Below are 21,306 nucleotides of genomic sequence, written 5' to 3'. Positions count from 1 at the left end.
AGTTTCTGATGCTATAATCACCCATCATTACTGTAAATATTGACGGAAAATAGCATGGACATAATTTTTAGGGCGAGAAATGAAACAGGATTTTTTTCAGGTGAAACTTCTGAGAGATTTAAGATAATCAGTTATTAGCATTAGTTTTGTTCTCTCTCTGTTGTGTATCTTGACAGGCACTCTTAACAAGGATATGGTGCAGGGCGAGGGTGGGTTTTGGCTTAATATCCTTTTCAAAATGAAGGGTTTTTCCTGCCCTAGTCGATCTAGGAGTCAGTTTATGGTGGACTGAATTGTCGGCGCAGCTTCCAGCAGATCACTGGTACTGCTGAGATTCCCGGGAGGTTTTTTCCTCTCTGTCTGGGGAAACGCTGGTTTATGTGTCCCTTTTCTTCTGCCAATGGCTTTAATAGTGGTTAGTATTCAGAGCACTTAGAGTTTTTAGATCATGTCAAACTTAGTGTCCACCCACCAACCCTCTCCCACTTCCCTTGTTCCTCCAATGCTGTTCTTTTCCTGCTTGTCTCCCCTCTAATAGTTTATCCTTTTAATGAGAGAAGGCTACAAATTATTCTTTCTAAGTGAGATAAGCCCTTGCGAGCTCTATTTTATCTAACCAAGACTGGGAAGTCGTTTGCCCTTATTTGTATTAAACAGATGTATATACTTTACCGCAAGTCATTAGTGCTATAAAGAGATTGCCTTCCTGCTGATAGCCTGGATGGGGGAACTCAGGAGCAAGTTGCCAATAAATAAAGAGTGTGCTCATAAGCACTATTGATTCTCTCTGAGCCACAGAGGATTGTTTTGTTAGTAAAACTCTTCCTGAATGTGTAAGTGAGGATAAGAAAAAAGAGAGGGATTACTGAAAGCAGAGAGGACTGGGGTAGGACTTGGGGTGAGAACCCTACATTGTTTTTCTTTGAGGGGTAGAGTTTGTAAAGACAGATGTGACAGCAATTTTTCTGGCCATCCTCAGAAATCCCAAAGGCTATCCTTACAAAACTGAAGGGTTAGCATAGTATTTCACATGGCACACGATTTCGGAGTGATCGGAGAGTTCCCCAAATCATCATGAAAGAAAATGAAAGTATCATTTGCATAGGAAATGAAAGACTGGTGAGATTCAAATTCCTTTTGTCCTGTCTGGGTTTTGCAACAGTTTCAAAATGCTTTTCTGATCTGTTTGGAGATTATTTCAACTTGTGCTGTTAGACAGCTATTAGGAGCCAATCCAGGAGCAGGTAAGAGGAGGAGCAGTGTGGTTCTGAGCTGAAGGACAGCAGAGTCCGTTTACTGGAAGTTGGTAAAATAGTGGATTACCCAGGTCTGTGATGCTTGCACTTTGTGTGTTTCTTCCATACTCACACAGCTAGCTGAAAAAAAGGTATTATTTACAGAGCTGTTTTCCAAGCAAGACAATGAGACAGAACAGGATGGAAAGCTACAGTGCAGTGGTGTTCTCTGTGAAACCATGTTCAGTGGTAGGATTCCCATCATCTTCAGTGCACATATTCCATGATGTCATTTATATTTGTAAGCTGACAGGCTATTCCTTTAAGAGTATCTTGAAAGAATAACAAATTACAGTATTACTTCAGCTTTGACAAATCCTTTAATTTTGGTAAGTTAGAAGATTCTCCTGGTGATGTGCTGATCGTTCTCACATTTTTTTGAAGAAGACATAAAGCAGTGATAAATGATGGGCATACATCAACCATTTAGTTATGCAAGACACAGTATTGGAATTACCCTGACCGTGGAGCAGTAGATCAGCTAAATAATACATGCTAATACATGTCTTTTATATTGTTACTCTTAGAAACAAAAAAAAAACAATTATTGGACTAATGCACATGAAAGATATCCTATTCAGGAAGCTGATTTCTTCAGACTAAAATGGCAGTATGAATTCAAAAAATTTCAGGTTATATTACAAATGCATCATATCCTGCTTTCTTTGTGCAATTTTCCCCATCATTAAGACATACTACACATGAATGTATCTAAGAAATTCTGCAATATCTGTGGGGGGTTTGGTTGGTTGATTGATTGACTGTTGTTTGGACTTTATTTGTTTTGGTTTTTTTACCACCCACTTTGTGTTTTGTTCCAAAAAGCTCTTACAGAATTCATTACATCTTCTGCCCTTAGGTTTTATCTTCTTTTTTAGATCCCTTTCCTTTTATTCTTTTTTGTTCCTACATTTAGTGATGATGTTATTTAAGGTTTTGGGAGTTTTTTTGGGTTGTGGGGTATTTGGGGGGGTTTTTTGAGATTTGTTACATGTATTCCGCGATATTTAAAAATAAAAGAATGCTTTTTAAAAATCAGAAGTTGTGAGAACACTCAAGAAAAGAACCTTCCTTGGGAACAAAACTGTTTTATACTGTGATTTGCCTTCCCTATTCACCCAGTCTGCTGAAATTAGTATTATTTCGAGCTGTCTTTCTAGGGAAGACAATAGGACAAAATTGAATTTACACCACCTGAGGGCACTGTAATACTATTTACTTTAATTTTCAGGGGAAATTCAAAAGGGTAGTGTTTGAAATGGTCCCCATTTTTTTCCTCTTATGATTACTATCAACTTCTAGAACAAGCGTATCACTGAAATGAATCAATGTCATTAATAAAGAAGAGATGTGTTGTTGGAGACAAGTATCTTGGAAAGAAGGCCATCCTTTTCCCCCATTGCTGCCTTTTTTTCCTACAATCATCCTGTAGAATGATTGTCATCTTAAATACAATGCTATCATTATTTTAAATGATGTGTTACTAGTGCGGCAGTGATTGCTGTATAAAATCATGGAATTGTTTAGGTTGGAAAAGACCTCCAAGATGAGGGAGTGCAAGCGTTAACCAAGCACCACTGCATTCTCCACTGAACTGTCCTCCTGGGCTGCAGTTCTGGCTGTTTACATTTTCTGCCTCTTGTCTGTGTGCAGGAAAGTGCAGAGCTGGTGCGAAAGCACCCAGTGGTTGTGCAGTGTCCATGGACCTACACTGCCAGAACCATGGAGTCACCCACTGGTTGGAAGGGAGCTTAAAGAACATCCAGTTCTAATGGGAGGGAGAGCCATGGGCAGGGACACCTTCCACTGGACCGGGTTGTTTGGAGAGTATAAAAGAAGGGAGAAACAGGAGCAGTCAAAAGCTCCCTACATGGACACTCTTGATGTGGTTTGTATTTTCTTGCCAGGTTTATGTTCTCTCTCAGCGCTTTCTACATTGCCATCTCTCTCTTCTCTTTATTCTTTACTGTTCCTCTGTCTGCTCTCTAGTAATTTGATTTCACCATCTTGTTATTTTCCCTGCTAGTGCAGGAAGAGAATCCCCAAGTGTAGTTCCAATAAGAAGGGCTCTGTGCAGTTCAGGAGCTCATCTGCAGAAAAATTTGCTTCCGGAAGTCAGCGCCTTTGGCACTAGTCACTCCTCCCCTCTTACAAGGGAGTGGCTGAACTCTCCACAGTGTATATTCACTTGAAATCACATCCTGGAGCCTTTTTGTTCTCTTTATACAACATGAAACACATTGAAACCTTCATGTCACAAACTAGATTGTATTTATAATTTTGTTAGAATAATAACCAAGTTTACTTCCACCAGAAAAATGCCTCAAAACTGCATTTTCAGTTTGGTAATTTCAGCAATCCAGGAGTACATTCAGGAATAGTTCTATAGATAAAACATTCTGCAACAACCAATTCAACTGACATAAATAATACTTTTAATTTGTATATGCTCTTTAGATTAACAAGAGAATGAAAGTCTTTCTTTTGCAGTTGAGGACAAAAGTGGATGAGCTAAACTGTGTTTTGCAAACCAGGATTTCTTGGAACACATAATGGAAAACAGAAAGTTGTGTCAGGTAAAGTAGTTTAAAAATACACTGAAATAACTAATTGAAAAATTATCCCATATTAAAGAAAAATTAAAGTTAAAAAAGGGATTTTGAAAGCTTCATTTAAAGACAACTCTACCTTGAAAAGGCATGGTATGAACCCTGTACTGGGGGCTGGAACAGATAGGAAGTTGTTTAAGTGATCTTAGCTCTTCCAATTAGACAGAAAAAGACAAGAATATCCTCTGGAACTAGTCCTGCTGGTTTGTACATCTTGTCTTTATAGATAGTTAAGTATCTTGAAGCAGTGAGATGAGATTATTCTCTTGCAGAGGCTTTCCTTCCTTGAAATCAGTCTAATACATTATTTTATTGCATTAAGATCATCAGTGTGGAATATATGTAGTTACATTCCTGAAATCTGACCAGGAAGTTAGTCTTTGCTCTAGTGAGAGGCTGAATTACTTTGGAGAGGGTGTGTGCTGTGTTTCATAGCTAGTGTTTATTGAATTAAATAGATATTTAGGCAGTTTTATTTCCAACAGGTTATTTTACATGTGGTATTAGCAAACCCTTCCCAGTGATATTCTCTGAGCATGGATTGTACCTTTATTCCATATGTACACTCTGTATGTAAAATCATGAGGCTAAATTTTACTTTCACACATTCTAATGTGCACTTTCTATCCTCTCACATGCCAAACGACCAATACCTTTTTTTTTTCTTTTTCCTTTCTGGCATTAATTTTTGCTCATTTGACATCCAATTTGCCAAATGAATTATGACAGTAATCTTTTCATCTGTGCTGTTGCTTCACTTTATTCCACACTATATATTCAGGTTTTCTGGGGTCATTCTTCTCCCCTACGGCCCCTTGTTTTGGTAATGAAAGATAAGATTTATTTATACAGATTAAAATAATTCTGAACGGTTTTACATTCATTTTAGCTCAGATAAACTGAATTGCAAAAATTAAATGTATCGTGTAACCACTTATGCAGAACATAAGGACTTCTTTAATCGTTGATGATATAGAAAAACTCCATGTGGACTTAAACTGGAAGGAATAAAATTGCTAACAAAATCTGTCACTGGAACAGGGGTTAAAAGACTAAAAAGCAGTACTTACAAGATCTCATGGAAAGAAGGGCTCAAAAGGACCTTCTCAAAGAGAGAAAAGATGTGGAAAGGTATAACAGTTGTTTCTTTCCAAACACACACATTTAGAAAATGTCTACTTCAACAGGAAAAGTAATTAGAATGGCAAATTAGACATCTGTAAATGTAAAGAAGGCAGAAAACATCATGTATTTTGAAGATGAAACCCTTTTTTTCTGTGAAGACAGTATTTCTCTTGAAGTACATACGTTCTAATTTTCCACAGAACAGCCAGGCAGAAGGAGATGTGCGTAGTGCTTGCCTGTTAGTGCTGTTAATGCAGAGGGGGAAATGTCTTACTCAGGGTTTGCACACCCAGCAGAACAGAGGGGAGAACCCTGTGCCATCAAAGGTTCCTCTTGTCAAGGGCTGGAAGCCTGCCCGTCCACTCAGGCCAGTTCCTAGCCAGAGTCCCGCGGTGGTGTTCATGCCACATCAGGTCAGTGAGAGCTGCTTGCTATCATTTATCCAGTTGCACAATGTGGTGAATTTTTTCCATGCATGAAGAAGCTTGCTTTGTGCTGGATCTCAGTGTTACCCTGGCTGCTCTGACTCTTCTTTTTAGCCTGTGCTTTTTGAATTTCTCTATGATTACAGAGGAAAATTATGTACTGGGGTGTAATACTTCTGGTAGAGAAGTCACCGAGATCAGGGCAGCTATCTTTGTGCACTGCCTTTCACTATGGCAAATTCCTAGTCAGTCCACCCTGCATCCTTGCCTGAGAAAGCCTTATTTCCCCCCTCCACACTCTTCCTTTGCTTTTCTCTCCAAAGCACAGAGTAACAGAGGTGTTGTGGGATTTCACATTCAGGATGTCTCAGGCAGTCGAAGTTTATCTGCAAGATTTCTGTGGGATTTTTGCTGTTTTGGATCTGAAAGACTGCTTAGCAAACTTCTATCTGCAGTTTCACAGTCCCTGGCTCTCCAGGCTGGTGACCAGCTGTGTGAACCTCTGGCAGCCCCTTCCCAGGCTGAATCCTTCTGGGGTGCTGCAACTGCACTGTTCCAACAGCACGAGGAGAAGGTGGTGGCGCTGGTCCTTCCGTGAATCCGTTCCAGTTCACTTCACCCCCTCTTTGCCCTGATTCAATGGGACTCACTTTTGCTGATAGAATTCAATGGCATTTGGATCAGTATAAGCCTTCGTTTAATGGGCTGCAAGATACGCTAATTTTTTATTTAGGGCTGCAATAGCTACCATTGTTAAAAAAATCAACCCTGAACAATCTGAAGCATACTGGAACATGTTTCTGTGGTGTTTGTGCTAGGAGTAAGTGAGCCACTGAACTGAGAAGTGATTGTTCTTTTTTCATGGAGCTTTGTGTATTATGGAGTGACATATGGCTTGGTTTATACAGGACCTAAAACTCTCTTAAAGTAGTACCTCAGAACATTTTATTTTCTCCTCATAAATTCTCAGCAATAAATGTTCTATTTCAGTACAAATGCAAAAATAAAATTTATTAGGAAGAACCTAATTCAGATGGGCAAGAGAGTACATAAAAGATGCTATGCCATCAGAAAAATCCAATCCCTGGCAATTATGAGCTCTATTGACACTGGAGGAACAGGGTATGTGGATGATAGTTTCTTGTGCATCTCAAAAGGAAGTACTCTGGAAATATATCCATGTTCATTAAAGCACCTGGAAGTGTATTCAGTTTGCAGAAATGGAACTTATGTTCAGATTGGCCCTACTTGGGGAAACCATCTGCAGAGAGACTGACAATAATTATTTGTTGATAGGGCAGGAGAAATAGAAAAGCCCCTTTAATTTTTCATATTTCACACGGTTCTTTTCGAAGCGAGCAGAAAGAGATAGGAATGTTTTGTGTAAGCTCTTGAATACTCTTAATAATATCCAAAATTGCTATTTAGAGCAGAAGCACATAATAAGTCATGTAGGATCAAGTCAGGGTCAGCTCTTGAAATCCATATTTGCGATTAACTTTCAGTAATACCTCAATTCTTACTATTCTGTTAAATTCCATCAGTTGAATCAGAGGTTGGGTGACATGTTTAAGCAACAAACTGAAAATTCTGCCAGCAAAATGATAGAGCACGTACAGTTCTTTGTGTCAGCAGTGTGCAGTCAAGTCTTTTCACCAGCTACCTGGGCTGCAGGAGTTGTTTTGGATAAAGATAGATTCAGTTGTTGCTATGAAGCAAAAAACTTGGCTGTTTCTGTTTCTGTTGATGCTGAATTACAGTTTTTAATATTGTAAATATATTTAGTAGGCTTTCTGAACATTTTTCAATCACCAGCTGATCTCAGAAAGCAAGATTACTTCTCAGAAACTGAGCTACAAGTAATGCATTTTGGGACTAGAAATAAGCAGCAGAAGTTCACTAATTATGACGTGTATATAATGAGACCCCGTGTGTATTGCACGTATCACTGCAGCCAGATGTAGGTTATCTTTACATCAGTCGTTATAAAGGCCTCTGAACAAGTGAAATAGTTACAACAATTGTTTTCATTTATTGATTGTCTGAGCTAGTCAGGTTGGTTAAGAAAAAAAAATAATTGCTTTGCAAAGAAACAGAGGTATCTAGTCTTGTACAGCTAGAGGAAAGGAGTCCCTAGGTCTGGTTTTTGCTCCCTGCTGGCTCCATATGTTGCTTTAGCTGTTGGTTTCTCAAGGTCTGTAGAGAAAAGTTCTTCCATGAAGAATTCCTTGGGAACCACCCGATGAGAAGGATCAGTATGCTGTCAAACATCATAGTGTTTTGATTCCAACATTTACAGAGCCTTTTCCCAAATTTCTGTAAGCTCTCTGGCTCACCACAGACATCTCCCTCTCAGCAGGCAGCCTTTCTTTTTGAAGTGCTGAAAGTGTGGGAGTTTCCAAGCAAACACTGTTTTTTTTCCTGATGGAGTAGGGCTGAGCTGAGGGGTATTTCAGCACTGCTGGCTGCTGCAGGAGGGGGAAACCTGCAGCTTCTACAGCTGGGTTCTACTGCAGATAAAGGCACAGCTGCAGGGAGAGAGAGGCAGTGGGCAGAGAGGGGCAGAACTTGCTCTAAGAGATATTCTTGCTAATCCCTGTTCCCACTTTTTCACTCTGCAGCGCTAAACTTTCCTCCAACTGAAATATTTTTTCCTCGATTATTATTGGAGAGCAGAAGGAGGGGGAGTTTGCCCACACTTTGGTTGGAGAGAGCAAACATCTCCTTTTAATCCTGAATGTTATTTACAGATTTGAAACTCCAATAGTATATGATATTTTGTTGTTGTTACTGAACGAAGTAATGAATGCATTCAGAGCATTTGAAAACGGGTCGGTCTCGCCCAGTTCCTCCGCTCCTGCCAGATGGGATCCCTTCCGTCGTCCCTTGGACTCCATCCAGCCCTGGCAATTCAGGCTTCTGGCAGCAGTAATGTTGGTGGTGACCTCCCTGTCACTTGCTGAGAACCTGGCTGTAATCCTGGTAACTTTTAAGTTCAAGAAATTGAGACAACCCGTCAATTATATTATAGTCAATTTGTCTGTGGCTGATTTCCTGGTCTCACTGACTGGTGGTACCGTCAGCTTTTTAACAAATCTAAAAGGTTATTTTTTTATGGGATACTGGGCTTGCGTATTGGAAGGATTTGCTGTCACATTTTTTGGTAAGCTTGATTTTTCTTGTAGTTTTATGTTCTTTTCCTTCAACTTCCTTCAATGCATTCCACTGCAGTTTCCTAAGCCACTGACTTTGCATGCCTTTGAAGTCCCTGGTATTTTCCCGTTACATATATTCTGTAGTGGAGAGTGAAAAACGTATGTCTCTGTCCCTGTCATATGAATGGCCCGTCTCATGGGTACTGATCATGGAATGTGTTCCATAGGATGAGGAAAAGCTTGCCAATAGAATAGCAGTGTTGTGGGGCTTATGGTAAAACCATTTCAGGAAAAAATTCCTTATGTGTAGCTATATTCAATATTTGTATTTAGGTATGTGCATATATGGATAAATAAGAGAGAGAGAAAAAGAGTGAGTGGCTGCCCATAAACTGGAAAATCTCAGGGCATATCTTGTGTTCGCTATCCTTCAGGGGCTTTGAGGAGCAGGGACACATCTGTAACAGCCAGTCCACACACCTGTATCTTTTTGTTATTTTTTTTCATGGCTTTGTTCACTTACTACAAAAAAAGAAGTACCCTAAGAGGAAAATTCCTCACCACACAGTACCCCGTGTAAATACACCTCTGCAGAATTAATGGCATATTAGTTTAAAATGGGGCATCTACTCACTGGAGACAGACACTGATTCCTGCATCCCGTCCCTGTTTCTGAAGCTGCGTGAAGACAGCCAGTAATGCTTGTTCCTGCTCTAAATCACACACAGTGCTGATCCTCAGCCTGAAAAGGAGTCCCGCAGCTGCTCTCTGCCTGTTTTAGCTGGAGAGAGGGAACATCAGTGAGAGACAATGCTTCTTCATCAGTTTGTGGCACGTAAGCCGTGTCCTATGGAGAAAGATCAGGCTATTCTGAGATTTAGGTGTCCCACCAAGCAATATGTGCCTAAATTGATAATTTGATGTTGTGGGCAGCTCTCTGCAGGTCTGAGTTTTCTGACAGCCTGAAATAATTTTTGGAAAGATAATATTTTGAAGATTTTAGCTAATTAATTTGGATGCTACACATAATTTGCAGCTTTTCAGAGAAAAACTGGATGAAAAGTGTGAGTCCTAATCACTTGATTGGCCTGATAAGCTGCTTGGTTTTGTAGCCCTTATACTGTAGACTGGACAAATGTGAAATTCTTATGCTCTTCATTAATATTAGAATAATGCACATAAATTGCCCATCCTTTCATAGCTTGTGTTGATAGAGAAGATGTCTGATGTTGTGGGTAGTCAAGGAGTGTAACTGGTTGCCCAGAGTGGTGGTGGAGTCTCCGTCTCCAAAGATCCTCAAAGCCCAGCTGGACTGGGTCCTGAACAACCTGTTGGATGACTGCTTGAGGGGGAATGATGACCTCCAGAGATGCGTTCCAGAACAAACCTTTCAGGGATTCTGTAATTTGGCATGGTGTTTGCTTTTCAGTGTTCTACCCCAATTTGATGCTGACTGCGTTCTCTTGCTGCAGGCATTGTGGCTCTCTGGTCTCTTGCCCTGTTGGCTTTTGAGCGGTACGTTGTGATCTGCCGTCCGCTGAGAAACACGCGCCTGAGGGGGAAGCATGCAGCTCTAGGTGTTGCCTTTGTGTGGAGTTTTTCCTTCATTTGGACCATTCCACCAGTTACTGGTTGGAGCAGTTACACCACCAGCAAGATTGGAACTACTTGTGAGCCTAACTGGTAAGGCCACTCTCACAGAGTGTGGTAAAAAAATGAAACTTGCATCTCGGGGTGCCTCAGGGCCAGGAATTTAAAGGAAAGGGTTAAAGATGATGTAAACCTCTGGAAAAAAAAGCAGATGTAAAGAAAATTGTAATAAAACTGATCAAAATTTTCCATGATCAGTTTCTAAAACAAAAGTTTCTAAAGGGTGGAGCCTCCATCTCTAATGGAAATAATCACCCTAGACCTTATGCTTTCTGTCAGGAGTCAAAGGACAAAGACACCAGTTTTTTCAGAAGACTGGACAAAGCCCTGAGCAAGCTGGTCTGACCCCATAGCTGGCTCTGCTTGGAGCAGGAGGTTGGACTACGTGTCCCTTCCGACCTAATCAGCCCCGCAGTTCTTTCGTACTGTACCAATAGTACTGTACCGATAGTACTGTACCTGTAGTACTGTACCGATAGTACTGTACCAATAGTACTGTATCTGTAGTACTGTACCTATAGTACTGTACCTGTAGTACTGTACCGATAGTACTGTACCTGTAGTACTGTATCTGTAGTACTGTACCTGTAGTACTGTACCTGTAGTACTGTACCGATAGTACTGTACCTATAGTACTGTACCTATAGTACTGTACCAATAGTACTGTACCTATAGTACTGTACCTGTAGTACTGTACCTATAGTACTGTACCTATAGTACTGTATCTGTAGTACTGTACCTATAGTACTGTACCTGTAGTACTGTACCTGTAGTACTGTACTGATAGTACTGTACCAATAGTACTGTACCTGTAGTACTGTACCGATAGTACTGTACCTGTAGTACTGTACCTATAGTACTGTACCTATAGTACTGTACCTATAGTACTATACCTGTAGTACTGTACCGATAGTACTGTACCGATAGTACTGTACCTGTAGTACTGTACCTATAGTACTGTACCAATAGTACTGTACCTGTAGTACTGTACTGATAGTACTGTACCTGTAGTACTGTACCGATAGTACTGTACCTATAGTACTGTACCGATAGTACTGTACCGATAGTACTGTACCTGTAGTACTGTACCTATAGTACTGTACCAATAGTACTGTACCTGTAGTACTGTACCTGTAGTACTGTACCGATAGTACTGTACCTATAGTACTGTACTGATAGTACTGTACCTATAGTACTGTATCTGTAGTACTGTACCGATAGTACTGTACCGATAGTACTGTACCTATAGTACTGTACCAATAGTACTGTACCTGTAGTACTGTACCGATAGTACTGTACCGATAGTACTGTACCTATAGTACTGTACCTATAGTACTGTACCGATAGTACTGTACCTATAGTACTGTACCAATAGTACTGTACCTGTAGTACTGTACCTGTAGTACTGTACCGATAGTACTGTACCTATAGTACTGTACCTGTAGTACTGTACCTATAGTACTGTACCGATAGTACTGTACCTATAGTACTGTACCTGTAGTACTGTACCTGTAGTACTGTACCTATAGTACTGTACCGATAGTACTGTACCTATAGTACTGTACCTGTAGTACTGTACCTGTAGTACTGTACCTATAGTACTGTACCAATAGTACTGTACCTGTAGTACTGTACCTGTAGTACTGTACCTATAGTACTGTACCAATAGTACTGTACCTGTAGTACTGTACCTATAGTACTGTACCTATAGTACTGTACCAATAGTACTGTACCTGTAGTACTGTACCTATAGTACTGTACCGATAGTACTGTACCTATAGTACTGTACCTGTAGTACTGTACCTGTAGTACTGTACCTATAGTACTGTACCAATAGTACTGTACCTGTAGTACTGTACCTGTAGTACTGTACCTATAGTACTGTACCAATAGTACTGTAGCTGTAGTACTGTACCGATAGTACTGTACCTATAGTACTGTATCTGTAGTACTGTACCAATAGTACTGTACCTATAGTACTGTACCTATAGTACTGTACCTGTAGTTGTAGGATCCTGTCTCAGCCCCTGGGCAGGGAGATGGCCCAGTGCTCCATCTGGTGGTCTGAGTAGAACTGCAAAGGGGCATGTTGAATAAAAAAACATTTTACAAAAAATACTAGTGACATCTTTGCAAAGAAGGATTGATATTTCAAGAAAATAATAAGAACACGTAGTAGTAATACATGCCCAAGGTATTCTGTATTTTATGCAGGTACTCAGGAGCTTATGCTGACCGGACGTACATTATTACATTCTTCACCACCTGTTTTATTGTACCTTTATTTGTGATTTTGGTATCCTATGGAAAATTGATGCGGAAGCTAAAAAAGGTAAGAAGAAGCACTCATAAGTAAACTTTTAAAATGTGTATGCATGCAAAAGTTTGAAATTACTGTGTTTGATTTTCTATAAAGATCAGACATAAGCAGATCAGATTTGCAGGCAGCAAACACTCTCAGGTACATCCCTTGTTGTATTATTATCTTTACACACAGCAATTCATGCAGTGATGTTTTAAAATGTGGAGTTCACATCACTTATCAGCACATCTCATTAGTCAAACATCATACAAATGAAAGAATGTCTACCTCGTAAATAAACAGAATAATCCAGTACTGCTTTATTCACAACTGTGCTTCAATTCAGTGACATTTCATAAGACTCAAACCAGGCAAATTAGAATGCAGCTTAAAATGACTGCAGTTGTAAATTTCAAGAGTGCTGCCTACTACTACTTAGTAATAGTCTTGAATTAAGATGTAGCCCTTGTAAATAATGCAATGCTGTTTAATAAACAAAATATTAATAAGGAATATTAAAAAGACTTGAGAAATGCTTTTGAATTTTCTTTAACAGTTGTGTTGACCTGATCCAACGGAGAAGCTGCAAAAAGTGATAAAGAAGACAATAGAATAGGAAAATTCCTATTTGGTACAGGATTTGGGGACAATATCTTGGGAAAATATTGATATTTCTATTTACCGGAAAGCTCTGAAAGGCGCCAGTACCTGCAACATATTCTGTAAATCTATAATGAATTGTCATATGATTATATCTCACAACTAAGTTTGTTTTCCAAAATCTGACTACAGTGAACAGAGAGAGATCCAAGCACCAGAACTGTTGATGTTCCCAACCCTCTCTCTGCAAGCATTTTGTCCCACACTTGTCACAGTGTAGGCTTGTTCCTAGGTGGGATAGTCTGCCAGTCCCTCAGTCCCAGTGACCCCAGCTTCACAATGCCAACTGTAGCTTTCACTGCAACAACTGAGTTGATGAAAGAAATTAATCTTCAGGAAAATATCAAATCAGCAGTATACATTAGAGGTAAATTCTTATTCCTGTGTTTGTAAGATAAAGCACCTGTATGTTTTTCTTTATCAGTATTTAGATAGAAAGGAAAGGCTGTATGTGAAAAAAAAAATCAGGCTGATACGAGACAAAGATGAAACAGTTGTAAGTGCAATAAAGGAGATTGTGTCCTTTTCCAGGGGACTGCACTTCTGCTGAAAGGGAGGCTGGGCTGCTCTCTGTGTAGGAACAGTATACATGGAAAAAGGCAGTAGAAATCTCATGCACTGGCAGGGAATGTCTTCTCAGACAAACAGACAAACACAGCCTTTGTTAATGCCTGGGAACTTGCAGTGGTTGTAACAATTCATTGTTGTTGTTTTGTTGTTGTTGTTATGTTTATATTTGGTAAAAATTGGCACAAATTGCAACTTTCTACAGAGGTGAGGACATTGCCCTTCCTAGGAGGTGCTTCTATACCTCTCTAAGTACTAAATACGTTGAATTCTCCAAGTGCAGTTCAAAAGTTATTAGAGAAAATGTCTCAATAGAGTTCTAACATTACTGCAGGAAGTTAAAAGGCCATGTTATGCAAACAAATCTTATTTTACTAGAATATCATATTGCAAGACCTGGCATCAGGTTTTTCTGGAGCCATACAGAGTTATTAATTATTTCTCATGTAAAATAACATTTCATAACAGTGTCTTGTTTCACTAAGTCATCAGAAACCAAACAAGCATCTTTCTGGGAAAGATGCTGTTTGACATCAGCTAGTCTCTGTATGAAGCTCTGTGCTTCTCGCATGATCACTGAGGAAAAGAGGGCGAACATTCCTACTGAATGTCCCAATCCCACTTAAATTCTGATACCATTAGATCACAAATGCTCTTCTGGGGAAGGCCAGAAAGCACTGCCGAGCCAGACAGACTCCCCTGGTGTGAATTTGCCCCTCGATGAGGAGGCTGCAGAGCCCCAGCAGGCCACTGTCGGTTATACCCATGTCAGACACCCAGTTGTCCGCAAAAGCTACATGGAATAGAGAGAACTTGAATTCAGCTCAGTATCTGCTTATGACTCACCACGATGTCCTTCTTTTTCACTTTGACAATAAAAACACAAAGATACTTACGCAAAGGAAAATTTACTAGTGCTGGTGTATGGTAATTCATGTCCCTCAGCAGTAACTTCACACCCGTCCCTCTGTGCTGCCACACTTGGGGAGAGCAGGTCTCTCCTTCTAGCATGGCAACTAGACAGCTCTCTAAGGTCACTGGTTGGACTTGTTGTTTGTTTGCTAGAATCTTTTCTCTTTTCTTGAAAGGTGTCAGATGCACAAGGCAGGCTGGGAACTACCAGGAGACCTGAAAGACAAGTGACTAGAATGGTTGTTTTTATGATCGTTGCCTTCCTCATCTGCTGGATGCCATATGCTGCCTTTTCTATCCTAGTCACTGCCTATCCCTCCATTGAGCTGGACCCTTGTCTGACAGCAATTCCGGCTTTCTTTTCCAAAACAGCTACCGTTTATAATCCAATTATTTATGTCTTTATGAACAAACAGGTACCGTATACTCTCAGAGTGTCTCTAACACTCATATTTTGCTATTTTGTCTTTATAAGGAATTATTTCTACCTACCTATGTGTTAGCTAACAAGGATTACAATATCCAACATTTAGAATGGAAAAATATTCTGCCTGGTGGAAGATAGTGTAAACCTCTGAGCATATTGAAATATAAATGTTCATAATTATTAAGTTTAGATATTAGAAAGGAAAATCAGCCCTTAGGGAACATGAGTTAGTTTCCTCTATGAAAATTATGTTCTCAAGACTGTCCCAGTATATTTCAATAATTCTTTGGGAATGCAACACCTAAGTAAGTTGATCTTGAGGTGGGGGGCATACTTTCGAAGGTTGAATTTGTCTTGGGGAAATGAGGCATTTGTAGTTTGTGTGCAGGGGTGTAGAAGTATTGCACATGCCCATTTAACAGGGAGCTTTCTTCTTTGGAATGAGGGCAAAGGATTGGACGCAGAAAAAAAGAATTGACATGGGCATGAGCCAGAGAGCTGTGTGCTCAGTGATAACAGGCATGATAAAAAACATGGGCAGATTTCAGCAATGAATGCAGCAACAGAGAGTGGTGGCATCAAGAACATAAATTAAATAAAGAAAAATAGTTCAGTGACTGTTGAATAAGAAATGGTAACTTCATTTATTTAGTCCTGCAGAGAGAGCTATTGCTTATCTCACATCCTGTGGATAGCACCCTGATCTCCCAAACCATGAAGATGTGTGCTACAGTTTACCTCGTTTGTGGATGTGAACGACAAAAACCCGTCTTTGACTAGCCAGGAATTTAGTATGTGAAAGCATGAGTCTGGAGAAATGACCAATTATGTCCATTAGATATGATTAACTAGAGGCAGAAAAGAAAAACTTATTTTTTAGATTAAGATTGGGTCTTTTTGGAACATAATTTTTAGGTTTAGCATTCTTCATGGTGGCATAGGGAACTATATTTTATGGGGTTATTTTTTATATTCCCAACAGATTAATGAGAGAATTCCCAAGACTTTTAGCTAATATGCAGATTGATTTATAGAGCTGCTTTTAAATTTCTTATGCGTTTGGATTGATCTCCTGTTTTTTCAACTTTTTAGTTCAGGGAGTGTCTGATTCAAATGTTCAGTTGCAGTGCCATAGGAGCTGCAGAGTCCAACATGAAGCTGACTTCAGAGGGAGCAGTGCTCACCCAGGACAGAAGAGGCAGGGAGATGTTCCCCATGGCAGTTCACAGCACCATTTCTAAGAGGAAAACTGGAGATGAGCACAGAAGCAGACCATCTTTGGCTCTGTTGACAACTTCAGAAAACAAAATGCGTCCCATGTAGAGTGTGAGATGGGACTGTTAATGCAATGCTACAGTGTTTTTCAGGGCTACAGTCACCTAATATAAAGATCTGTTGTCACTGGGGACATTACGGACACCAGCTTTTGTGGTCCCAGGCTCCTCAGTGCGTGTAAGAGCTTCTTGGCTCTATGGGTGCAGACAAACACCCAGCACCGAGTCCCTTCCTTCACCGCATTGCTCTTCCCAATCCACAATCAACCTGCAGCAGGTAGTGGCACCACACTGCCGTGTCTCGCTCACTCCAGTCCTTAAGTCCTGGTTTCTGCATAAGTCACATCCTCACTGCTTAAACTGGGCTGCTGATTCCAGAAGAAATGATTAACTTGTTATTACACCTCTGCTTTCAAAAACAAGGACTGTAACACAAATACTGCTTCTGCAAACAGTGAAAACTAATGGAAATTACCAGCTTTCCACGACTGTATTCCATCTCATATTTAATTCACACAATGAAGTGCAGCAATATACTTAGCTTTAGCGGAATGTCACTTGCATATGAAAAGTCAAACCAGGTTATGAGTGTAATAAAGACAGGCTTCTGTTTTACACTGTGTTTGGGATCATTGTATGAAGTGTTGCTAAGAACTAAGCTTCTGCTAAGGCTCATTGGAATTTTAATCCTGTATAAAATCTACCTTTAATTGAATGCATTTTAGGAGAAAAGGCAAAGGCTGACTGTATTTAAATGCCTCAGAATGGCAAACCATTATTTCTAGAGAAGACATTAGTACAATGCCAGTTGAAACAAATGTTGTTCCATAGTGGTATAGAGAAGCTACCCTATCTCCACCCTGCATAGGCCTTAGCTATAGAAATGTGATATGGAATGGATCATCCACGGTTCAGTTTTACTTAGAAAATAAAATTATTTTACACAGAATAAAGAAATTTTGTTTCTATCAGATTTTTTTCTGCTTTCTGTTAAGTTAATGTTTGAAAAGCTATATTGCCTTGAAAAAGAGTGGCACTACCTGAGATACCCGTGGTGAAAGCTAGTCCCTGAGCAGTACCTCGCTGACTTGGAAGTCAAGAGCCATTCCTGCAGCAGCTGGAGATACTGGAAGATCAGGAAAAGGTGACACAGGCATGCAGCACAAAGCATATCCTGAAACCCTGGTAAGTTGCAGAGACCGGTTTCTGTGTGACCCCCTGCTCACGGGAGGAGAGCTGGAGCTTCCTGCTGGGAGCGTGTCCCTGAGCCACTCTGGCCTTGGCTGCTCTGCTGGCCTGCTGCTCCCGCTTGTGGCCCTCACAGCACTCGCCCACGGGCAGTCATGCTCTTGGTTTTGCATCTGACAAAAGCCCTTTGGACCTTTCCTACACGGTGTCCTTTGCAGAAGAGGGGAGGTTGGGAAGCACTGGATCCTTTTCTGTTTTCTGATTAGGAGGATGTTCAGATTCCAATGCCCTGATTTCATTTTGGGATGGTAAGATCCAAAGACAGGAGTTAGTCTACAAAGAAAATCATGAGCTGCACATGGGAGAGCTCACTGCAAAAGACTGTGCAGTTTTCTATTCATCTCACAAAATTTCATGCGGTGACTGCCTTTTGCAGTGTAATTTTGGCTTGAACTTTTGCAGGGCTCAATCTTAAACCCAAATGTTGATCCTTATTCCAAAAGGCACATTCCTACCAGTAATCCTGTGTCATCTGTAGCAGAACAATGAACAGACGTGTACGCCTTTTTAAAATGTTTTGGAAATACTGTGAGATAGGCAGAATATGGTATCCAGTGATTAATTGTATGCACCTTTTTGTGCTCATTAGTTCGTTAAAACAGTCAGATATGACTTGAAAGTGAAAATTCTTGCATTTAAGAATCAGATTTTCTCTTTCAAGGATATATTGACCTAGGTTAATCACAAGTTAATGGTATTACATATATTAAATCATGAAGAATTGGCAGAAGTGCTAGTGTTTAATTAAAAGCAACAGAATTATTTTTTTCTCCTGAGAAGGTGAGGATATGCAAAGTATAGCTCTGTAGTAAAAAATAAAGCAACAAAAATTAAGCAATTTCGAAGAAAATAACAATTTAAAAACACATGGAAATAATGTAAAAATGCATGGAAAACAGTAGGAAACAGCAGGCTGTCCCTATTAGGTGTTCCCATCTTTGACAGAAACAAGGAATAATAGAATCAATGGGTATTTTAATGATTGCATTTTAATGATGTAACCTGGAGAAAGATACTGCCCTTTCCACAAACCTTCCATGGCATGGGGGGATAATTGCTTTGTGTTTTTTCTTAAAAATGTCAGCAGTGCTTTATTCAATCTACTTGTTTTTAATGGAAATAGCTTCAATTTTTTCCTCTTTTTTCTTTTCTCTCTTTCTTTTAATATAAATTATAGTTGCCATAAGAGTTACTGTTGCGTTACGAGGTCGTGTTGGTTCCTTTGGGATAACACCAAGAAAGGCACCGACACTGAAGCCTTGCTAAATGATTCACTGAGTGAAAACCAGAAAATGGAGAAGAAACAGCAATCTCAGGCCCCTTCTGGTGCTGGAAACCTCATGTTTCAGCATGAAATGAGTCTCTCCTTTTTGGTCATGACATGCTCCCCAGACCCCATCCGGGAAGATTCCAACCTTGTTCTTGACAACTTCAGGGTGTGTCCCAGTGCACAAAGTCACCCGTCTCGTGCCTGCACAATGCTGGACTCTCCAGCTGGCCCACCACGGCTCTCTCTCACCAGCAATGAGCCCACACAGGTGTATTTTTTAGGCAAGTGTATCCTGACGTCATGGCATGTGCGCAGGGTATGGAGTGGTCACTCAAGCTAATGAACAGGTCTGTACAGCTCTTTAAATTCTGCTCAGGTTCTGTTTGGAATCACTATCTCCTCATTATCAGATCTTCTGCTGTGGCCCACCAGAGCTGCTCTGCATTTATAGTTGTGTCAGTTCTTTCCTGTGGAAAAACTAACAAACAAATCTGTTCTTAAAGCTGTATATTCTTGAGAAAAAAATCCGAACAAACAAGTGGATTTGGGCATGGGGAAAAATACCCAAAATAGCGTTCAAAAAAATTTCAGTAAGAGATAAAATGCTAAGGTTTAAAAGTAGATTGTCCAAGTTGTTTTTCATACTCTCAAATCTAGAGAAAGAATACATTTTAAAATGTCATAAGGTCAGCTCACCTCACCACCCACTAGCAGGGATGAAGGTGAAAGCTTAGACACTGAATGTAGTGTTGGTGCACTTTACCAAATGTTCATGTTCTTGCTCTGGCAGCAAACAACACAGCTTCCCTGGGGATTCCTTACTGCTTTTTGAAGATACAGATGTCTTAATATACAGATCTTGTTACCCCTAAACCCACACATGCTGCAGAGCACTGCTGGAGGAGATACTTCTTCTTCAAAGTGAAGGGCATGGAGAGGGGCAGAGATTGTTATTCTTGGAGATCAGTTCTACCAGAAGTTCACCATAAACCAGATTACTCCAGCATAGTTCTCATGCAGATTAACTTCTAAATCATCTCTTTGTATCTCATTATACACAGGTTGCTCCCTTAGCAAATATTTTTTGCCTTGGGTTTTGGTAAAAATGCATTTAACAACATATCTGAGTTTCTTTCACTTTTGATTAATAAGACCTTGCCCTTACCCACACTGAATCTTTATTGCCAAGGGCTCTGAAAGCCAAAATGCAACTAGCAATCAAACCAAGTTTAAGAAATACATTTCTGTTTTTGATTTTGGATGAAATATTAATTCTTGCTTTTTCTTTGTTTCCTGCTTTCTCTTCCATTCATTTCATCGCTGGGTCCAGAGCATCGCCTCCAAAATAAAACACTTCTAATATTCCCCCTCTCTGGTTGCTCCTCCCGGCAGAGCTGCCATCCCACTCAGAGGAGACTCCTTCCCCCAAGAAATGCACTTGCAAAGGAGAGAAGGACTGTGCGATGAGGTCTGAGCCTCAGCAGGTTCAGCATTCACACGTTTAGAGTGTCCATGATATTCCTGCACCACTATTCCAGCCTGAGTGTTCCCACAGACACACACAGGGCAAATACATTTGACATACTTGTTCACAGTCAAGCTAGAGAAATAATACACATATTATATGGCTAGAACATTTCTGTTAAATTATGACCTCAGTGAAAATGATTATCCAAGAAAACAGAGTCATGAACATTAACAATAATTCTCATCTCAATTATTGAGAAATGTAATTTCAAATGATTGGTGAAGAGAAGATTCCTAGAAAATTTATGGTAATGTCCTTTATTATAATACTTAGTATTATAGATTGTACTATTTTTTCTCTTTATTACATTATATTAAAGTCTCATTCCTTTTCCATGTCACAAACAGTTAAAAATCTGTAAAAGAATTTAAGGGCCTTTCAGCAATTTGGCACACCAGTTTTATCTCAACTATTATCTAGCTACATCAAGATATTAATGTAGTCATCTCTCTTTAGTCTCAATGAATTACTATAAAAATGTCAAACAATTAGATTATATTGGCCAGCACAGCCCTGTTTGATTAAGTACAGATGTAGGCCACGTCCCTTGAATCACACTGATGAAGAAACAGAAAGGTTTGTGGAATTCCAGTGCAAATTTATTTCAATGTACATCCCACTTGAGATTCTAATGCCAGTACTTGCAATAATAATAACCAAAAAATGCTAAGTATTTTCAGATGGAATAAAAGTCAGTGTCATTCAGGAGAAATACCAATGAACTCTGTTGGAGAAAACAAAATCAAAAACTATAAAACGGCACAGAAGCCAGTGTGCTGGTGCGAACAGATGCTGCCCAAGGGCACAGATGTGACTATAACAAAGGAGCAAAATGAGCATTTATTTTACTTATGGGAAT

General features: G+C 39.9%; 1 protein-coding gene across 1 annotated transcript; it reads left to right on the top strand.

Annotated features, from left to right (window-relative positions):
• The first annotated feature begins 8,256 nt into the window (after positions 1–8,256).
• Positions 8,257–17,345, top strand: LOC136293747 (vertebrate ancient opsin-like). Its single transcript, XM_066190676.1, has 5 exons — positions 8,257–8,617; positions 10,082–10,292; positions 12,474–12,591; positions 14,877–15,116; positions 16,220–17,345. Exons 1-5 carry the CDS (start codon positions 8,257–8,259, stop codon positions 16,448–16,450), a joined length of 1,161 nt encoding a protein of 386 aa, XP_066046773.1. The 3' UTR covers positions 16,451–17,345.
• The last annotated feature ends 3,961 nt before the right edge of the window (positions 17,346–21,306 follow it).

This window comes from Chamaea fasciata, unplaced genomic scaffold (genome assembly GCF_029207755.1).
Source record: "Chamaea fasciata isolate MVZ Bird 193981 ecotype frontalis unplaced genomic scaffold, bChaFas1.0.hap1 SCAF_9, whole genome shotgun sequence".
Taxonomy (NCBI): Eukaryota; Metazoa; Chordata; class Aves; order Passeriformes; family Sylviidae; genus Chamaea; species Chamaea fasciata.
This window is presented reverse-complemented; position numbering and strand designations above follow the sequence as displayed.

Excerpts from the sequence above, each read along its gene's own strand:
- LOC136293747 (XM_066190676.1), top strand. The coding sequence starts at position 8,257 with ATGAATGCATTCAGAGCATTTGAAAACGGGTCGGTCTCGCCCAGTTCC. Across the intron at positions 10,293-12,473 it reads ACTACTTGTGAGCCTAACTG|GTACTCAGGAGCTTATGCTG; the intron begins GTAAGGCCACTC and ends TATTTTATGCAG. Across the intron at positions 12,592-14,876 it reads TGATGCGGAAGCTAAAAAAG|GTGTCAGATGCACAAGGCAG; the intron begins GTAAGAAGAAGC and ends TTTTCTTGAAAG.